The sequence below is a fragment of the Corvus hawaiiensis genome, chromosome 13 (assembly GCF_020740725.1).
Source record: "Corvus hawaiiensis isolate bCorHaw1 chromosome 13, bCorHaw1.pri.cur, whole genome shotgun sequence".
Classification (NCBI taxonomy): domain Eukaryota; kingdom Metazoa; phylum Chordata; class Aves; order Passeriformes; family Corvidae; genus Corvus; species Corvus hawaiiensis.
In genome coordinates this window covers 3,098,450-3,119,708 of record NC_063225.1, presented here as the reverse complement: position 1 = coordinate 3,119,708, position 21,259 = coordinate 3,098,450, and the positions used below count along the sequence as shown (strand labels likewise).

Below are 21,259 nucleotides of genomic sequence, written 5' to 3'. Positions count from 1 at the left end.
TGACCTGATTTAATTTCTGACAACCTATGCAATCCTAAACAATACCGCCAGCCCTTGAGGAAATGTCTGTGTCCCTACACTCAGAGCCATTATTGTCACATATATAGATATGTACTTTTTGAGGCTGATAAATAGTACTTTTTGTATTATCAAACAAATTATATCTACAGCTAAGAAATATCTTCAGGTGTTTCCAAGGACTTTAATCAAAACGCCATCAGAAACAAGATGAATAAACAAAAAGTGGTTCTAAAACATCCCTTAGGATAGACTGGAGGAAAGTTACTGGCGTCACAGCAGCACCCTCTAGTGCTGCTCTCACTGGGCTGTGCCAGCACTTCCCGGATAAAATTCGACATTTCGGTGTCGGGATTAAACTTCTCTTGTCCTAGACACAGCTCACAATGAGGCCAGAATACCAAAAACATCTTACGGGCAAAATGAGACACAGATGGCTGTGAAGACAAATCCACCATTACTAAACACATATTTCAAGAGAGAGCTTGCAATTAGCTGTGTTAGCAGCACCTGCAGCCCAGGAACTCCCAGATTATAGAAATAAAGACCAGTGCAAAGGCAGAGATTATTTTCTCGTTGTTCGGTGGAAAAGAAATGAGGCTGCTCCCACAGACTCCAAGTAATGTAGAGCCACAGCCCGAAAGCAACATCTGTCAGACTGCTGTGTTTTACCCCCAGGCAGCAGTGAAGCCCCACAGAGCCTCCTGCTCACTTTCCCTGGTGGGATGGGGGACTGGAAAAGTAAAAGTGATGCAGCTCATTTGGCTTTTCTTTCCCTTTTGCCCACCAAGTAGGGTGAACACCCCCGCCCAGTTCCTGCAGTTTGTATCCCATTGGCCCTCAGCATTCCCAGCCACCAACTACACACACAATCAAGAGATTAATCCTGCCTCAGAGGCTTTACCTTTGTTCCACAACCTCTCTGGCTTGGTGCTGGTACTTTAAGAAGCAATCATATCTTATCTGAAAAGCAGACATGAGCAGTCTTTATTACAGGCATCTATGCAAGCACACATGCCTTGTCACAACCAGCAAGTTGTGACATTTCATACTTACACATGAACAGAAGGGCAACAAATTGAGAATGCAAAAAACTTTATTAGCATAAAAAGTACATATTCAGGAATCAATACTCAAATTCCTTCACGGCATCTGGCATATTTGATACATATTCCTGTATCTGCTACAGCTGAAGGAAGACCGGATTGTAAGATGTCGGAAGCTTAAGGTTATTGTTGGGTTTTTGTTTCGTGCCTCTTTTTAAGTTATGTAAACAACTCAGAATGAAACCTGTACAAGCAGAATATTAGCTATCATTTGTACACTTAAAAGTTAAATAATAAGCCAATTTCAGCAATACAAAAAGCAATATAAAAAAGTACTCAGGTGCATAACATGCATCAGAAGAAAATGTAGAAGAACATGGCAAGTAAGTGAACATGTCTCAAAAGTTAGATCATAGTGAAAATTCTCTGCAAATATCTGTATGGCTAGACATGAAAAACACGATAAAATTACATGGTTCCCTAAGAGATCTATACAGTTTCATCTATTTCAACTTCATTAGACATGAATATATTAGAAGGATAAAGTGATTAAAGGAATAAGAAAAGTTTACTCAAGTTTCACATTTCAAGCTGCCTATTTGATAAGGTAACTAGACAGAGGTAGATATCCAGTATTAGTGGCCAAGCTATTCTAACAAGGCCTCTTAGCTGTCTTGTCAAGCTTTTACATTCAAAGCCAATGTGAAAAGGCTTCATAGATGGAGGATGTCTTTCAAAAAGGCAGCCAGAAAACCTGCATTGCTGATGGAAGTAGTGACAGTGAAGGGTGAAGGCTATTTAAGAATAAAATATTTCCCAGACCATTATGAGGACACCACTTACCAAGCAGTAGAGCTCATGCAGCCATTTTAACAAGAGTGACAGTGATTTGCTCATTTCCTATGCCTATTTTAGAAGCTGAACCATTGCTACCTGTGTGGCTCATCCCTAATCAAAGTAAGACTGCAGGGTGCCACGGCGGCGGATGTCACACGTCCAGCAGTGGAAGCCGCCTCCCAGAGAATTGGCATGGCGAATGTTCACTTTAATTGTAGAAATGCCTGGAAGAAATATACAATGCACACTTTAAAATTAGACACTCAGCTTCACGTGGCAAGCTCTGATCAGAGCACTGGATGATACTTTATATACATCATATGGCTAGGTGCAAGTGTGAAAGGTATTTCCTTCTACTTTGTTAAGAATTTATTTTAGCAAATTCTAGGTAGAGAACAAACAAGGAACATCGCTGGCTTGTTTATTCTGGTGATATCCTCAGGAATACACAGTGCCTGGAGCACAGCCAATGTCTGGTGTGTTACGACATGCCAGTAGTAAAAAGATAAATTCAGGTTTTGAGGTGTGTGAAGAATTAGCTGAAATTCTGTGACAATATATGATCAGGACACATTTTCATAAATATGTGTGAACATTTATGGTTCAGACACTGAATGTGCTCTTTCAAGTGCCTTTCAAAGAAGTATTCAAGGTAGATAGCTCTGACTCACCCTTCTCTGAAAGGGAAAAGTGGCTCTTACAAATACTACCTAGGTTAAGCTTCCTCCCCTTTTTGTTCAGCTCTGATGTTTCAGCTGTGGCTCAGCTTATACAAAGTCCTAACAGAAGGATCAGACAACTCCTCTGTTACGGAGTTTGCCTTTTTGCTTCTCAGTACTTTCAGGAGCTCAGGAGCAGCTCAGTAGAATCTATCATCTAGGTCAGAAATAGTTTTGTTCTCAGTCCTACAAACTTTCTGACTACCAGAGTTTATTTAGAACTTACATAGACTGTGAAGTTCAAGTGTGAAAGATAAGCCATGATTAGCATTAATAGCCTCATTTTTTAAGTACTTTCAAGCATTTGTAAATCCTCAACTCCTTGGTCATGCATTAAAACAACCTAAGACTGAGAAGCTGTGCATGATAAGACTTCCAGATTTTATGTTCAGTTACAGTTCTCCTGTCACTGCATATCTGAAGGAACTCATGAAGTTACATCTCACAGGTCTGAGATTCTCCATAAAGGAGCAGAAATACCTGGGTTAAGTGTCTTCATTTGACATTTTAAAGTACAATGAGTTTGCAACTAGAAAAATCAGAAGCGTTTTGGCAATGACAGCCTGCTCTGCATCATTCAGCAAGAGGTGCACTCAGCCTCTCCAAGACACATGTTGACCTTAAACTGAACAGACAGTTTGCATTAAAAAAGCTCATTCAAAGGCATTCTAGCAGTAACTTTAGTTGCTACTCATACCTTAATGTGCAGCAAAATGTAGGGGGCAAAAGAAGACGGTATTTCTATGACTGAAGTATTCAGGAGAAAAATCACTGAATGATTCTTGCTTGCTGATCCAACTGTGTGAGTCCTTTTCCCAGTGCTGCCTGCTTTGACTACTTTAAGTGAAACCTTCATTTACCCTGGCTGGTGGCACAATAATTTTCTTTTAAGTATATGTGGAAGTGTGTTAGGACATACCCAGCTTTTCAAACATCTTTTGAATTGATGTCTCGTTGGCATCCACCATGACACGTTTCTCATCCAGCATTAGGACATTCATGGAGAGCCATTTAGAAGACATCCACAGTGGGTGATCTAAACACAGGAGAATAAACCTTGTACTGTACCAACGTTACTCCACATTAATACCCTTAAGAACACTCTTGGAATCCTTAGAAAAGGAAGAGTGACTGTACCATCTGGGATGAGGGGCACTGGGGGTTGAATCACAGTCCAGCCGGCTTTCTTGAAGAGCTCAATCTGGAAGAGCAATTTAAATATATTCTCAAGAGGGTTCTTAGAGTATCACATTATGTCCTCCAGCCTTTGCCAGATTTTCCCAGAATATTCCAACATGCATGACATCCCCTGCCCTCAGTTCACTTTTCTGGCCCTCATTCAGGCTTCATCTGCAATCCCCATTCTCAAACAAGCATTTTTTTAAAGTCTTTTTAGATTTTGCATACCAATAGCATTTGTTTCTCTTGATTTTACATATTCTAGGTATACTAAGGTATGTTAAAGACAAAAGGTAGCATTTGCAGTTTGAGTCTTGTTAAGTAAATGTATTGGTAACAACTGAAACATATTCAATTATCTTTTTTTGTGTCATTTCTTCCCATATGATTGTAAAAGCCATTGATATGAATTACACTGATGTTCCTAAAAGCAAACCCAGCAGAAATAACACTTAATTACCTTTCCTTCACACTTTATAAGAAAATTAATATGCAGTTCATTTAACAAAGGGACCAATGTAAAGGCATCCTAAGGAATAATTTCTAAGATTTATACAGTTAAGTTAAAAATAAGAGGAGGATAATTTGGCTCAAGGAGAATTGACTTTTGAGCTTCATTGTCTGAAGAGCTGGAAGAGTATTCGCGAGTGTCCCAGCGTTACCTCGAGGTGGAGCTCCAATACAGAACACGCCATAACCAGCCTGGCCTGCCAGCATTTCAGAGAAAAGCTCCCTTTCATCGGCACCGTTCAAGAAAAGACCCCTTTCATCCGCACCATTCAGACATACCCCCACCACTTCCCGGTCATGCAGAACTGCCAAACCAGTTTTTATGAAAGCAAGCTGCATTTATCTTTTCTATTGACACGGACAGCAGTTTTCGCTGGAAATAGTTCCAGAACATGGGTTTAATACAAGGAGACCAAAAAACATCCTCTTTCAAGTGAGATTACAAAAAACTGTGGAAGGGGAAAGGGGAGGAAAAACGAAGACTGTTTTTAAAATTAGATTCTCAGAATGGATGCTAAAAGAGGCAGTAATTCAATTAAACCATGTGCATTGAAAGCACTTGCTGAGAAGAGACTAAACACTGGTTTTGGGAGCTGTGCTCTGCACATGGCTCCATAATGTGCAGCACCCAGCTTTATCCCTCTGATTCAGTGTCAGCTCAGCTATTCCCATGTGGTTGTACAGCTTCTGAAGTCACGGGGATCCTCACAAAAGTCCTCAAGCACCGCAGTGCCGGTGACATGACTGTAACAGAGACGAGCTCTCACGCTCTGGAAGGCTTTCTGACCTCATTGTGCTGACAGCAATATTAGCTTTTTCTCGAGTGTAGTAGGTTTTATATGTCTGTCCTCTTCCCTGCTCTTCAGAAGGTATTTCTTGCTCAGTTATTCAAAGCTGAATGCCTGAGCAACTACCAGCTTCCTGCCAATAGTTCAACTAACACCAGAGGAGAGGCTTCCAAAATAGGAATAAAAAGGGAGATTTCTCATCTGAGCAGCAGAAACCCTTCAATTTCTCCTAGGATACAATTCAAGTATTTAAGTAGCAGAAGTGTTCAGAGAAGTAGTACATCCCAGGTGCTTGCTTTGATACATTATTAAAAATCAGATTACTTCCATCATATTTAACCATATACCCAGGAAGCAACACACAGTGGAATGTGTGGAAGAGTAGTTGCCCAGCAGGGAACTAACCCAGCTGAGTGATTTTTAAACACAAGCCACTTTCCCCCCTTGTACACCCTCACCTGATGGCAGGGACGGTCCGGGTTAGAGAGCACAAGACCAGGCCCAATGATATTAAAAGTGGCATCAATGTGCATAGGGTTGGGATCCTTAAAGGATATTATGTGCACTCTATAGTCTGGTGCAAGGTGTCGCCTCATCCATTCAATACCCATGTAGTTTGTAACCTGAAAAACAGGACAAATTAAGCTTTACCAGGCTAGAATATAAACTGCACCCAAGTTTAGTTTGTCTAAGGTTTTATTTAATTAAATATTTAAAGCCAAAATAATAGAGAATTTTGTGCCTTTAGCTTACCCCTTCGCTGGAAGGCAGTCTTATCCTGTGTATTAAACACTCTGTGATACATAGCATTCTCTTTTGTCAACACTCTTTATTTTAATGCTGCTCAGGAATTTAAAAAGACAAAATACCAATCATTAATATAGATACCAAAACTGTTGGAAAGAAAGCTTTGTTTACCTGGCTCCTTTGTACAAAGATATCTCTTCCAGCTCTAATGAAGTCAGCAGCATCAAAGCATGGCTCAAATTCAGTAGTTACAAATTTTCCCTGAGCAGCCAGTTTATGCCTGTCTTCAACAGAGTGGATTGGGTAACTCTAGTTGTAGAAAAGAGAACAACACCAACTTTAGGTTGGAGATGTTAAAAGAAAGTTCTCAAATAACTTGCTACTGAAGAGTAATTTGAAATTAGCAAAATGTGTTAATACTGATGGCTAGTATATTCCTTGGAGGTGGTTTTGGTTCCTTCTTACTAGAATAGAAAAGAAAATCTAAATGTGGACATAAAAATGAAAGGCTTTAAGCACATTCAAGAATAGGTCATGAGATAAGAGACAAGAGTTATATCAAGAAATTAATTGCTCTTCAGAATCACTGTGTGGATAATATTCTCACTTCGTGATCAAAAGTATTCATTATTCAGTACTCATGGAGTTTAACTGCCAGTCCAACAAATCACTGCACAGTGACAGAAATGCTGGAATGGAAGCTATTTCCTAATGAATGTGGACTCCCTACTTTTCCACATTTTGGAATGGAGCAGTACTTCAAATTAGAAGATGGATCTTGATTGTTATAAATAATTTTTAAATTAAACAAGGCAATTAAGAACAAGTGAGATGTAAAAATCAGCACAAATGAAAAATACCAGGTAAGCAGCTACAGGGTCTAGAAGTTTTCTAATTCTGAAGGTGACTCTAAGGTAATTTTGTTTAACAAAGGCTTCTTTGCATCATTGATGACACTGTTCCCAGAAAGTTGCAATCATTCCATAATGGCATTTATTGGAAATGCCATCACCAAGGTTCTGATGCATTTGGGGGCCTAAAGGAAACTACCAAAATTGTCCAAATCAAAATTATTAGAAATAAAATCAAGAAATTATTCATCAAAATATTTGGAAGGTAAATACAGTTTAGATCCTTCACTATTTCTTTTATGTAACTTTCAAAATACTAATCATCATGCAAAACAAGGATTATGAGGGCTTGGTTTTTTTTCTATGACAAAATTTATATTATTTCCCACTTTCTTAATGCACCCAGGACATATGGACATTCTCAGGGAATCTTCATGATTTAAAGTAATCTCTGGGATGTTTTTCTAGCATTCCTTCCTCTTTAGTAATGCTCAGTTACAGCCAGTAACCAAAACAATTCAAAGCAGAGGAATTCAATAGACACAACTTCCTGTTCCTTGTTGTCTAATTGCACACTCTGAGTTTCAGCTGGAAAGGCTACAGCACATTTGCATCCACTAGAAAAAAAACCAAGTCTCCAGAGTTGTTTTGTGTCATTCCCCCCCACAATTCTGTGAATTGTAGATATCAGGTTGATACTATCCACAGAATTCTGTATAACAAGAACTGAAATTCTGAAGGAAAATTAGAACAGTACCTGAACATAGAGTTCATCTGCCATTGTGGGTTTGGGGGCAGTTGTCCACTTAGCACCACTGTTGAAATAATCTTTGATTAGTCGTCTATATGCCCTGTACTCAAAGAACCGAGCACGCCAAGCCATAGGTGCTTCAATAATTTCATTTCCCACCACTAACAGGATGTCTCTTGGCATGGCAGCATACATACCTGAAAGGAATGTGGCCATTAATGAGACAAATAGATATTTCTCAGCTTTTTCAGCTCATGCGCTTTCTATCTTTCTTTTTACCATTATTTCTATCCAAAATAATTGCAAAAATCATTGTTAGCAACGTGAGGAAGCCAGCACAAAATGTCAGGTCCTTACAGTCTTCAGTAATTTTTCAGAGTAACATTTTTTGTTCAAAATCCATGTAAATTTTGCTATGAAGCCTCACTCATAACAAATTCACAGCTAGATGAAAGCCATCCACCATCAAGCCTCCACTTCACAATTCAGTTCATGAAAATTAACTAGACTGAGGCTCATGAATTACCCAGGTGACTTTAAAAAGTGATGATGGGCAGCAAATTTTCCAAGTGAGCATCATTTCTTTATAAACTATCCTTTTAAAAAGGAATAGCAAAGAAGAGGAATTTGATGGAACACAGAACTAGTGCAGAAATAGTCCCATTAGACTTTTCATTATGTGTTCCTTAATGAATTTGAATTTCACTGGAACAATTTAAGAACATATTTTACATGAAAGAAGCCTGAGGACTACACCTGATGCAAAGCTTGGTGAGCCAGTATGCTCTCACTGCAGATAACCAAAGCCATATGGTGCTGTACATGGAGGAATGTGTGGAGGTAAAGAGAAATTCAAATTTCCTTGATACTTCTGAGGATCTTCCTGGTAAACTGTTGCCTCCAGCTGTTTTGTCCTCCATAGTTTAAGATGGATCCAACTCTAGGATCCAACCAAGAGCTGTCAAGAGAGTCAGAGGTCCTTAGAGCACTTGACTTTCACGTGGCAAGTACAGGACAAAGCAGTAACAGTCTACAGCCCCTTTGAGGGCCGTGACAGATTCACACTTCTTGGCAGTGACAGTGACAACAGAGTGGGAACCTGGCAAGAGATGCTGGTGTGGGAAGTTCAGGTTGGGTATCAGGCAAAGGCCTTTCATCAGGAAATTCACACAGCACTGAAGCAGGTCAGCAAATCAGGTGGCAGAACCTCCATCCCTGGAGATCTTCCAAGCTGTAGCTACAGAAAACAATCACTGACCTCACTCAGTGCTGGTGATAATCTTGCTCCTAGCTGGAAGGTAGACTAGATGACATCCAAAATCCCTCAGACAAGAGCTAAACAGACAAGACCTTCAACAATGGAAGAACATTTACCTGTAGACTCAAAGTCAGGTGTTTTATACTTCACAGACCAGTCAATTGGATCCGGCCTCTTAACAATAACACCTTCTCCCTTCAAAATATTGCACATCTCTTCAATTTCAGCAATAGCTTTTTTTAAATGGTCTTTGGGGAAACTCTGGCCTCCAAATTTCTGGTAAAATCCCCAATATTTTTCATATGTGTTTGCCTAAAACAAAAAGACATGAAGTGACAAAGAATAAGCACCAGTTATTTTGGAGTGAAATAGATGCATAAGACACAATTTTTAACATTCAAAGTTTCTTGTTCCTGGTCCTAACATGTTGGAGTGTGCCTTTTATGTGATTCCTGCAATATTTTGACTACATTACACTTCAGTTAGTATTGAGTGACTAGTATTGCCAAGTGGCCATTAGGTCCCTATTACAGCACACTTGTGCAAACACACCAAACATTGTAGACTCTGCTATTTGATAAAGCTATCAGATATGTTTTTAAATTAAAACAACCTTGAGCTCATCTCCAAAGGGCACACATCTCTAGCCACCTTATTACAACCTCACTTCAGCACCGTCACAATGGTGACATCAGAAATTCTAAAGCCATCCCAAGCACAGGTAACATGCCTTGTTGGCCAAAAGGGGCCACACTTCAGGTGCAGCAGCAGTCTAGAAGAGGCAAAAGATACTAAATTCATCTGCCAGGGTTGGATTAAAGCAAGGACAACTTTTACAGACCTAAATCCTCTGCTGAAATGCTGTGGTAGCCTTCTTACATTAAAACAAATTCAAAATAATGTCCTAGCTCTCATGGGTGAGAAAACCCAGGCATATAGTCAAAACAAGTGATGCTGCTTGGGTTTGATGTGTCTGATGTTCCTCTGTCATGTCAGGGTTAGCAGAGATGCAAGTGCATACGGAGCCCTTCTGGAATGACAGCAGAACAGGTCAGGAACAGGTCAGCAACATCTCCTTCAGGCAGCATGAGGGACAGCAGTGAGTTGCACGAGAACCTGCCCTTCCAAACATGAGGTTGTCTCCTGACACTGCAGTCCTGACTACCTCTCAGAACGCAATGTTCTCACCAAAATCAGAGCAATAACACTCTTTTGTGCTAGCACTGCCACTGAGCCTGAGCAGGCAAGGCCATCCATCTGAAGGCAAGCCTGATCCCCTTTAACAATCCAGGATATTCACCTTATCCTCTACTATTTCTGGATATTTGCCTCATCCTACAGAGGTAAGAGAGAAGAAAGGAAGTTCAGCCTTAACATTTACACAGAGAGCCTCAGCATGGGCACCCTGCTCCTCCAGTACTGAAGCTTCTTCCCATCCTTCCTGAGGGAATTTGTTCTTTTTCTATAAGTGAGGTCTTGGGTAATTTGATCACCTCGAACTTGCCAGCTGGTCAGAAGTCACATGCAGATCACATGAAGTGCTTAACATTCCTATGGAAACATGTTCTGCTAATGAGATAAAGTCCTGTGGAGTGAAGCTGGTTATTTCCAGAGCCACCTATGGTGTATGTGAATATCATCAATCCCTAAGAGGCGCAGCTCCTCTCTCCACCACGCCCTCTAGTACTGCTTTTTTTCAAACCCGAGGAACCACACTTGTGTTGCACTAATGGAATGGTGTAATCTTAAAAGTTACAGCAGAATACAGGTTAACACTGTAACACTACTCACATTCCCTGCCTTCTGAATAACTGGGAAAAAGGTGTATGGCTGGGACATGCATTTCAGAGCAAATCATGGTTGACGTTTCAGGCCCCTTTGGTCATACACATACAAGTCAGTTCAGACTGTTCAAAAAGGACCATGGATAGGACACAGAAAAGACAACATTTAAAACAAACTCTTCCTTTCCAGGAAGAAATTTAAGAGCATGCTGTAAGGAAAGATTGCCTTTAAGAAACACCAGTATTGCTCCCTATCATTACTATTTACTTTAAACATTTGTCATGGAAAATAATTAACATTATCAAGATGTACCTTAAACCTAGTAGTGACAGTTATTGAATTTGGGATATTAAAACTTAAGTTCAGATCAAAATTCTTTTTGCCTAATTCCGTAGTAAACACATGTACACACTCCCATCTTCTCACTCAAGATATAGTGATCTGTGTTAATAATACCTCCTCACCCAAAATGCATTATTATTCACAAAATATACTGAAAAGCAGTGCAGAGTACAAAGCTATGAAGTTCAACTGCTTGACTGTTAACTGCTTCAGAAGAATATATCTCAATTTTGGGATTTTTCACTGAAGGGCTGATTCAAAAAAGGGATCTTCCTAATTAATGCTAAGATTTTTCAAGTTTCCAAATACTGTATTTACCTTTACATAGCCCGTTTCAAGCTCTGAAAAGGATATGCAATAAAGTATCAGCTCATTAATATTCATCAGATATGCAGGGCTCCCTATTCAATTCCTTCCTTCCTCCTTCTTATGCCAAGCACATCATTCCCACATCACAGCAAAACCAGTTGAGTACACCAAACCCTTGTCTCAAAGTACAATAGAGTGCTGAATGCAGCCATACGACCTGCATTTAAATATTTACTAAATACACATGCATACAATCTTAAAACACATTCTCAACACAAGTATTTACCAAACTGCTATAATTTGAGATACATTTTTTAGAGTGTCTCAGGTCCAAAGCTTCAAATTTTTGTTATAAGAGCAGAATTCATTAGTTTTAAACTGCAGTTTTCATAAGCAATGACCCTCATGCACTCAGCAGACAGCATGTGATACCCATCAACTCTAGTTTTGCTACTTGCGGAGGCAGGAACGGGGATTTCTGGCTATTTTATTACACTGCAGCAACACACACATACACACCTTACCTTTCAGCCACAGGGAGATTTGAACGATCATGAATCAATTAATAATAATAATAATAATGTCAAGATAGGACTGGACTGCTGCTTGGATTATTCAGCAACACCTTCCAGGTGTTATTGTTGTAGTTTCTACAGCAACATTTAAGACAAAAGCAGAGAAAACTAGAGGAAACCATATCTCAGCTGGCTCTGTTCCCATTACCTGTTCTGGACTTGGCAATTGACAGAAAGCAAATTCAAAGCTTGCTTTAACCCTAAGTCATAGGTATTTGAATTGCAGAGGGAATCCTACACTTTGACATTCCTCACTGAGCTTTTGATATCACATGTAAGAGAAAGTGAAGTTCTGACCTCACGTGAGTAGTTCTGGCTCCATAGGCAGTAAAACAAGCATGTGACACTTCAGCAAGTTGGACACTTGAAATGTTTTTTCTTGTGCTAAAGCAAAGCCCTGTCCACTGGTTAGGAACAGAATTTTGCCTCATTTAATGTTATAATGTAAAATGTTAGACATCTTTTGCCTTACTCTTTCTGTACATTTATTATGTCAGTCTTACATAAATGCACATACATACACTTGTATGTTAGAAATGCTAACCCTCATTCACCTCCTTCTCTGAAGCTGCTAGGATATCTTTGGAGTCTCTGAAAGAAATAACCCAGATTCTAAAAAAAACCCAATATATATATATATATAAATATAAAAAGGGCTAAGGGAAGAGAAGTCTTCTATACAAGTCCATCTCAAACTTCCCCTAAACAACCATTTCCAGCACTTTAAACATATTTTCGGTATCTTTGTTTGCCATTCTTTCAATGTCAGATAAAAATTCTTTTTTTTTTTTTTTTTTTTAACTGAGGTCTTTTGGTCAATTCTGTCAGGATGTCCTTTAAGTTTTTACTAAGGTCTCTCAGGCAGAAGTCGTGTGCCAGCTCATTTTGCTGTGATAGCCATGGATTACATGCTGCCCTGCAGGTAGTACTTGAGTACTGTAACAATGAAAGAGAAAGACTCAAGAACATGCCCACAAATGCAAGTAACATACATACTCAGCAACTTTAAAGTCCAGGTCAAGTATACAAAAATCTGGGGCAAACCCACTATTTGAGTGTTACTGTTTTAAATACAAGATTCCAGAGAACAAAGAAACATTAATTTATTTAGGTTGCTGGCATAGTTTTAGGCACAGAAAAATCCTGAAAAAACAGTGGACTATGTATTTCCACAAAATATTTACTGTAGCACACAGGAGTTTCAGTAAACTACTTCAGAGCTCTCTAACACAAGAGTCCTGTCAGTCTACAGCGACAGAACTCAATCTTGCTCAGACTATTAAGTAGAAAACTACGCTTTTCTTTCAAGTGGTAACCCTACTTAGCTTCAAGCCAAATTAAAGTTTCATCAGTCCAACCACCTATCTCAAAAGCTTGTGTGTGCATTTTGATAACATCAGGGCTATACTACTAGAGGAGATTACACATATTAGAGGTTCTCTCTCCGATAGTGACTTTGGTTAAAACAGCTAATTCAGTTGAAAGTCCAAAGAAAAAAGCACATCCCTCACCAACATGGCTATGCTGTTAAGTTTCACTGATGTAAACAACCATCTTGAAAGGAGAATCCTCAAGAGTAAACACCACACCTTATGCATTGTAAAGCTTAGGAAAATTTTATATATAAATTCTACATTTTCTATTTAAGGCTATTTTTTATTGTTTACCTTCACCTCCACAGAAAAAGGTGGGACACAAGCATTTTCAGCTCTTCCCACAATGACCTCTTCCAGTGGATCCCATTCATTGTATGAGCAAACAAGACAGTCCTTGGGCACAGGGCTTGTAGCCTTGTCACCAGCAGCACAGGTGTTCTGGGAGGCCGTAGCTGCCTGGGTGCTCTGGAAAGTTCGTTGCACCCATCCTGTAAAGACTCCTCGAAGCTTAAAATAAAAATAACAATGAAAGTTATGCTTCCCTTACAAAAGGCAAAAAGCTATGGTCCAGCCCACAAATGCCTTAACATTATAATCCCAAAGCAATATATGTTATTTGGAGTATTAACAGAAACACGGCTTGTTACAGCCATTCTAATTTATTCACGGCCTGGAAGATACTTAAAAGGAAATTTTGCCATTTAAGATACATTTCGTTTAGAAGCGTAAGGAGATCAGAGCACGGCACTGGCAGACCGAGGCGGGGGGATGCTGGGTGGGTGAACCTCAGTGAGAGAAGCCAGCGGCCGTCCCGCACCCTCCCGTCGCGGCTCGGAGCACCCCGGCCAAGGCGCCCCACGGGACCCCGCCGCACGGAGCGTCCTCAGCCCCAGCCCCAGCCCCGGATCGGCGCGGCACCAACCCGCGAGCCGATGTAATGCGCTGCCTCGGCTCCCCGGCTGCCCCCGCGCAGGCACCGCACTCGCAGCATCTCTGCCGGCCGGACACCACGGGACGGCTCCGCGCCCGCCCCGGCCCGCCCGCTTTATGCGCGCCCGGCCCGGCCCGGCCCAGCCCAGCCCGGGGGGGCAGCGCCCGCCTGCGGCTCCCGGCGGGGCCCCGGGCGGGGCCGGCTCGGCTCCCCCGCCTCGGCTCCCCCGCTCCCAGCCCGGCTTCCGCTCCGGCTCCCCCGCCTCGGCTCCCCCGCTCCCGGCCCGGCTCCCGGCCCGGCTCCCCCGCTCCCAGCCCGGCTTCCGCTCCGGCTCCCCCGCCTCGGCTCCCCCGCTCCCAGCCCGGCTCCCGGCCCGGCTACCCCGCCTCGGCTCCCCCGGCTCCCGCTCCCGGCCCGGCTCCCCTGGCTCCCGCTCCCGCTCCCCCGGCCCGGCTTCCCCCGCTCCCGGCACGGCTCCCTCGCTCCCAGCCCCGCTCCCGGCCCGGCTTCCCGCTCCCCCACTCCCCGGCTCCCGGCCCAGCAGCCCCGATGGAGGAGCGGCTGGAGCGGCCGAGCCCGGAGGCAGCCCCGGGAGACACAGCCCCAGAGCTGACCGACGGCTTCTTCCAGCACACCTGGATTTCATTTCCACGCAGGGCTCTTCAGCAGCAACCTGACTTGGAAGATTTCCAGTCACGTTTTAAAGTTTTTCTCTAAAAAGTGCACTGAAGTGCATCATATGGTTATTTTTAGTCATCAAATATGCACGTTCTTCAAGAATCCTGTAGTAGACAAATTCAATTTTACCAAAAGTTCCAATATTTCATACATTAAGAATTCAGATTTTTAGGCTACAACCTTAAGAGTTTGTGATTCACCTAAAAAAATATTTAAATACTTTAATTACTGAAGAGGTGTTTCAAGAATATCCCAATTTCGAATTAATGGCTTCTCAAAATGCGTATTGTGATATGATGAAAAGTCATCTTAAAATTAAAACCTAAACTGGCTAGCTCCTAATAGACCTGTACTTAAGTCTCCCTGCAAAACCTCTCAGTGATAAAATCAACAGACTTATCTTCAAAAATACCTCTATCTCTACAGAAACAGTCTACAAGAAATGTTTGCTACCAGCTCTACTCATATTTAGTGTATCCCCTTCAACCTATTCTGCATTTTTTTTACTTTGCACATAAGTTCACTTTTAAATCATTTCATTTTGCCAAGTAAAAAGCAGACATAGCAAAAAATTACTTTTATCCAAATTATTCTCTTTAAAGTTGTAAAAAATCTGTATCTTTCTTTCAACATGATTTTTGGTTCTGCCTGTATCATCCCTGCAGTGCCTTGCTCAATATTCCTCCAGCTACATATTTTAAACATATATTAAAACATAAGCTATAGTCTCAAAATACAACAAATTAGCCACAGTTTTAACATGCCTTAGATATACAAGTGTGTTTTATTTTACTAGGTAATTATTCATTTAGCAGTTTGTCTTTCTGGCACAGGTAAACACTACACCTTCCCAGGACAAATTACACAGTGTGAGTTCTCCATAAATTTACACAGTTCTCGGAGAAAAGTTAATTTTTTTAGTTGACATGATACCAAGTATGCATTAGCCAGTTTCATACAACTGCAGAACTTTCTCATAACTCATTCAGCTTGTTAGGACTCATTTGTAACATAATTGCAGCAAACACTACTCTTCTACCAAAAAGTATACCAGGATTATTTTTTCAAGTTCCAAAAAGGAATTTTCTTGATGCTATTTAATTCCTAGTTACCAAATTTTGCCATCTAATTAAAAAAAAAAAACCCAACAAATAACCCCCCACCAAGTTTATGCTATCTCTGTTCAAATTCTTGCTTTTTGATTCAGTTGATTTTGCTAAGGTCACTCTACTCACATTGACCTTCTAAAAAAATTAATGATTGGCTTGTGGCTAAATCCAAAGGTCTTGCTTCCTTTTCTGTCCTTTTCACCTTATCAGCTAGTTTTGGACCTTTGAATCATTCTTTATCAACTCAGTTTACATAGTTTTTCTGACTCTGCACAATACTTCTTTCCCCACTTACTACATAGGTCTGATGGTTTATAGAGTCCTCACCATCATTCCAAGTTTTTGCTGAATGCTCCACCATTTTAAAATTTTTTCTCCTGGACTGCATTTTTTCTGCTCAGATTTTTTTTTTTTTAGTGAAAACATTCTTTCCCATATCTCATAGGTCTCTTTCTTCCTTTTTTAGGGGCAGCTCCTCCTGGACACAAGCCAATCTTCATCTAAGTACAATCAAAGCAGCAATTCTTTCCTTTTCCTAACTGGCACATTTGCAGTCTGACTATGAAGCCTTTACTTGTGGTACATAGCATTTTCCTTCCAGCCTTTATACCAGTCATCTGAGCCCCAGACTGCCCTAACCATCTACAAAGCATTCTAGAGGTATCACTATGCTTCTGTCCTGACCTGACCATCCTCTGGATCACTGGGAAAAAAACCTCATTTGTCTCCTTAAGCAGTTTTAAGCAGTTACTCATTATTTCTTTGCTTACATCTTTTTATTCCTTAACATCCAATATGGGCCTCAGACAGTTTGCACTTGTGGTGTTTGAAAGTGTCATTCCTTACAGTTCCCTCTGGCATCAAAACAGGAGTCCTCTTGCTTTTTGTATAGTAGGCAGCTCTTTATACCTTCTTCCTCTGCTTCTACAAGAAGGACTTGATCCAGCAGTGTGCATTTTAATAGAGACGTAAATCAAGGAGCAAAACACCAGTAATGATTATTCAAATTTAGAGAAAGCCAAGTTCATTCATTCAAATACAAGAAGTTTATGTAAACATGTGATTGTCTAAGCAGGCACGGAGCTTTTTGGATCAAAAATCTTTTTATAAACATCATGCCATTAATGATATTATATAAATTGCTAGAATTATTATAACACCTTGAAAGCTCACCTCACTAACCAAAAGCTTGCCAATTATTTTAAGATTATGTGCTGATTTAGTAAAGGTGCTTTATTCCTCTGCAAACCTCACCTTAGTACGTAATTTTAACTTGAAACAGAAGAAAGGGTTTCACATTGCTATTGCTGAGATTTGGCTAATGAATATTAACTAGAAAGTTGTGATTTGTTTTTTTCAGTGGGGCTCTATGCATATTTTGTAACAGTCTATCCATCATTTTTCAATGACACAAGGTGACTTGCAGGCTTCTATAAAACCACGTCATTCTGATAACTAAGTAATGCATTGAAAACAGTGTGGTTCCAGTCACTGAAGAACAACATTCTGGCCCAACAGCATGAGAGAATAGGATACTAAATAGTAAAAATCACAGAACTAAATAGTAAAACTACAGAACTAGACAAAGCAGCAGGAGACACAGCAGGGAGAAGCCATCCTTGGCAACAAAACCAGAGTTACTGAAGTTCAAAGTATAAACTCATCTATGTTTTAGGACAATATCTCATCCTAGCTTCACCTATCTTATCTCTAACACATCTCTGTTAGAGAAACAGAAATCTCAATGGATTTTGCTACTGCTTAAATGTGAATTTCCATCTGTCCAGGAATTGAGATCCTCAGTTGTTGTCTAGATTTGTAGTGTGGTACAAATGTGTGACTTGGGGGATATGATATTTAAGGTTAAGAACAGCTTATCCTTTCTTACCAGCATTCCTGCTATATTACTGATTTTTTAAAAATGGTATATCTAGCATGAGCTGGTCTTAACATTTACATCTATTCAAGTTTTTACTTTACTTACAGAAACTTAATCTGCTCAAAAACACAAATGTAAGAGATTTCAGTTCCTTCCTTCTCCTGCCTTGTCAAGGATACATCTTGCTAAATTCCAACAGACTATCACCCCCAGGAAGAGAATTTGGCCCAGCAAATCTTATCTGTTAGCTATCAGAAACACAGAAGAATCCAGTATGCTTCTTAGAAAGCAAGTTTCAAACTTCCTGAAGTTCAAAAGTCTGGACTGTTCCAAATGGAAAGAATAAATGCACCTCAAAACATTAAAATTACTTTTCCCCCCTCCTTTAAGCTCATAATTTTGTAGTTAACTCTGAACTCTAAAAACAGTCAAAATATTGTTACACAAAATTAAAACAATTTCTCTAATTTAAAATATCTTACTTTAACTTGTGACTTATTTTAGAGCTAAAGCAGTGTACTATTTTCAAAGTACTTTGACAGATATTTCTATTCTAATTAAATAATATAAATCTTGCTTTATCATTCCTCACATCAAAAGATATTGTGTCCAACTATACAAGCTCCATATATACAATAGCAAGAAATTATTTTTCCCTAATCCCAACTTCATCGAACCCAATTAAATCTTTAAATTTCCTAACAAACTCTACATGGCTTCTGCCTATTTATCTTTTATAGTTACTGAAGGATCCTGTAGTTTTCCCCAAATGCCAGTTCCGGGTACTTCTTGGAAGATTTTCTGTTCCTCCTTGTCAGGACATCTTCCCTGTGTGACATGCTAATGCCAAATTCTCCATCAGACTGAACACAATCTGCTACAATGGAGTTTTGACTACAGAATGAAACACTCCTGTGAGCACAAGAACTAAGATGAAACTGATTTCCTGTATTTTCGTGCAATTCGTATGGTAAATGCCAAATCATAAACTGGATGGTATTAACTACAATCACAGATCAGAATTTATAAGGGATCTCCACTATGTGGATACACTGGTATCTAATAGCTCTGCCCCTTTTTGCTAGGGCACTTAAAGGGTCTCTCTATTGCTACCCATTATCATGGAACTCACAGAAACCTAACACCATTGAGACCTATGACCCTTTCCCAAACGTGCCTGAAAGCAGCCAGCAGGTTCAAGTTACAGGGAGGGGAAGGAGAGAACAGACACATACAGAGGCACAGACACAACCCATGGCCATGTAACCTCATGTTCTTGGAAGCAAGGCTCAAATCTTCCTTGTCTTTAAGAAATCAGACCTTCTTTGATGAAAGCAGATGGCTTCTGAAGATGTTTTCTATATGAAACTTAGGTAGCAACAGATCAAGTTTTTGTAAGATTGTTAAGTCTGTTCGTATGAGGCAATTCTTAGTGCATTATTTTTATTTAAGCAAATATTGTTCTTCGTATCTTTTTGTTAAAATGTCTTTAAAAATTAACTGCAAAATGCAATCAAATCACATATACAATCAAAATGCATTTCAACATATGTCATTCAAAATAACATATCAATATTAACATGCACTGCATGAAGTTTCAAGCATGTCTGATAACTTAGGAAATAATTTAACTCCTTTTTTGGGAACCAAGTAGCTGGAATACTAAAAGGATGTAGAGAAATACAGTTATGTAGCCCAACCAAAGCAAGGCTTAGTAAGTGAGCCAAGGAAACAGTACAGGTAGTAGAGGTGCATATACAGGAAGGGCAGGACACTGGCCAGTGAGGAGATAGAAGTTGCATTGGAATGGAAAACACAATAACAGGGCTCTGGTGAGATAATTGTTAGACTAAATCTTTGGCTTAAAAGAAAAAAAAAGTTTGGAACTTTGAGCAAATAAAGTAGTCCTTGTTGACTGAATCCGCCCAGTTTCAGGAAGATAAGAGTTTCCACTGTCCTTCTGGTCACTCAAAAACTATGTTACATCAAAGAAATGACTGATTTAATAATTAATTTCTTTTCCTCCCTGAGTCTGCAGAAATCTACATTCTGATGAGCTGCACTCTACGTGCATATAAATATGATTTCCAGAATACATATAAATACCTGTTTTAATTTTAGATGTCACGTTTCTATTATAGAAAGGTGACAGAGCTGAATAAAGTTCTACGAAGGCAAAGGATTTGGGGGCCATAATCCCTGACATTTTACACTCTGTCATTTTCAGAGGCAGTGCAGTGCTGAGTACTGAAAAATGCTGGAGGTTCATGCAGCAAGAGGCACATCACTTGGTGGGATAGATTTCATTCAGCCCAGTATTTCCATGTGTACAGTAACATGATCTGCCAAAGTTTTCTAGGATCAGTACTGTGACAATACTTTCTCTCAGGGCTGCCAAGTGAACTTCATGGCTCTAGGACATTTGAAACTTCTTGAATCTCAAACATATGGTCTTGCAACATAGCCCACAGTACACCAGCATTTAAAATTTGAAAATTGCTTAAAGAACATTTATAGAAATTGTTAATATGACTTTGCTGTGCCCCTGAAATAACAACTGCATTCAGTTTTCTGCTCACTAGAGTTAAAATTGCAGCCATATCACATTATATGAATTCTGGCTCCTTTAACCATTGTGTGAGTGGCAACTGCAAGCAAGCTACTGACCTCCGAATTTGAAGGCATTTATTCACATGAAAGAGGCTGAAGTACCCTTACACTAAAGCAGATGTCAGAGCTTGTCTGTTCAGTTTGCTGCAGCCCAGGCAATAAGGCTGTGAGAGCAAAGCCTCTTCCCCCACCCCTCTTTCTAAGAAAACAGTTCTTTGATAAGCACACCCTGTCATCTGATGCTGTTGTTGGCAGCACCTGTGAATGTTGCTCATACTGTACTGCCTTTGAAAATTTGCTGAGCATAATCTTGCCTTGATGGTAGGATAGCAACAAATTATACAAGGAGGATTTGACTTGAGTGTCTCCTTCAGAGGATTTAAGAAATTTATGGGGAGTTTTATGCTGAATCTGAGTCAAGCTTAAATTAGTGGTTAAAAACAACAACACTGGATTTAGACACGTGGATGTCAATTACTCTTCCATCATAAATGAAAAAAAAAAATGGCAAAGCCAAAATTTGGTAGAACTGAGTAATTTTAAATTCTCAGCTCAGCTTTCTGCTTAATCCTTACCCTTCCATCTCCCTGTGGTCACTTCAGTTCTTGACAGATAAATTCTCAGCAGAGGAGAGAGAAAAGAGCTTGCTATGACTGGGGTGCCTGTACTAACCCAACTAACTGAACTCTGAGTTAACTCTGCCGGCGTAGCTCTGGAACGAGCTGCACTGTGTCTCTGTGATGAACCAACAGAATTCAGAATCTATTTATGGGATGGAAACATTTTCTCAGCTTCATGAAAGAGAATTGAGCAAGGCTCCTTTAGGAGTTTGTCTATGAAGACAGGAGATAATTCCTGAGCTTTGACAGCTCCCTTCTCTGTTCCTGGAGAGCACATCTGCTCTGATGAAACCCAACCATGTCTACCCAAGAAAGATGAGGATGGGTTCAATGCCAAGAAT

General features: G+C 40.1%; 1 protein-coding gene across 1 annotated transcript; it reads right to left on the bottom strand.

Annotated features, from left to right (window-relative positions):
- Positions 1-1,096: 1,096 nt before the first annotated feature.
- Positions 1,097-14,110, bottom strand: GATM (glycine amidinotransferase). The gene is made up of 9 exons (XM_048318210.1): positions 14,014-14,110; positions 13,383-13,598; positions 8,821-9,016; positions 7,453-7,643; positions 6,016-6,153; positions 5,556-5,720; positions 3,758-3,821; positions 3,540-3,656; positions 1,097-2,125 (listed from the first exon to the last, which is right to left on the bottom strand). Exons 1-9 carry the CDS (start codon positions 14,080-14,082, stop codon positions 2,013-2,015), a joined length of 1,269 nt encoding a protein of 422 aa, XP_048174167.1. The 5' UTR covers positions 14,083-14,110; the 3' UTR covers positions 1,097-2,012.
- Positions 14,111-21,259: the final 7,149 nt, after the last annotated feature.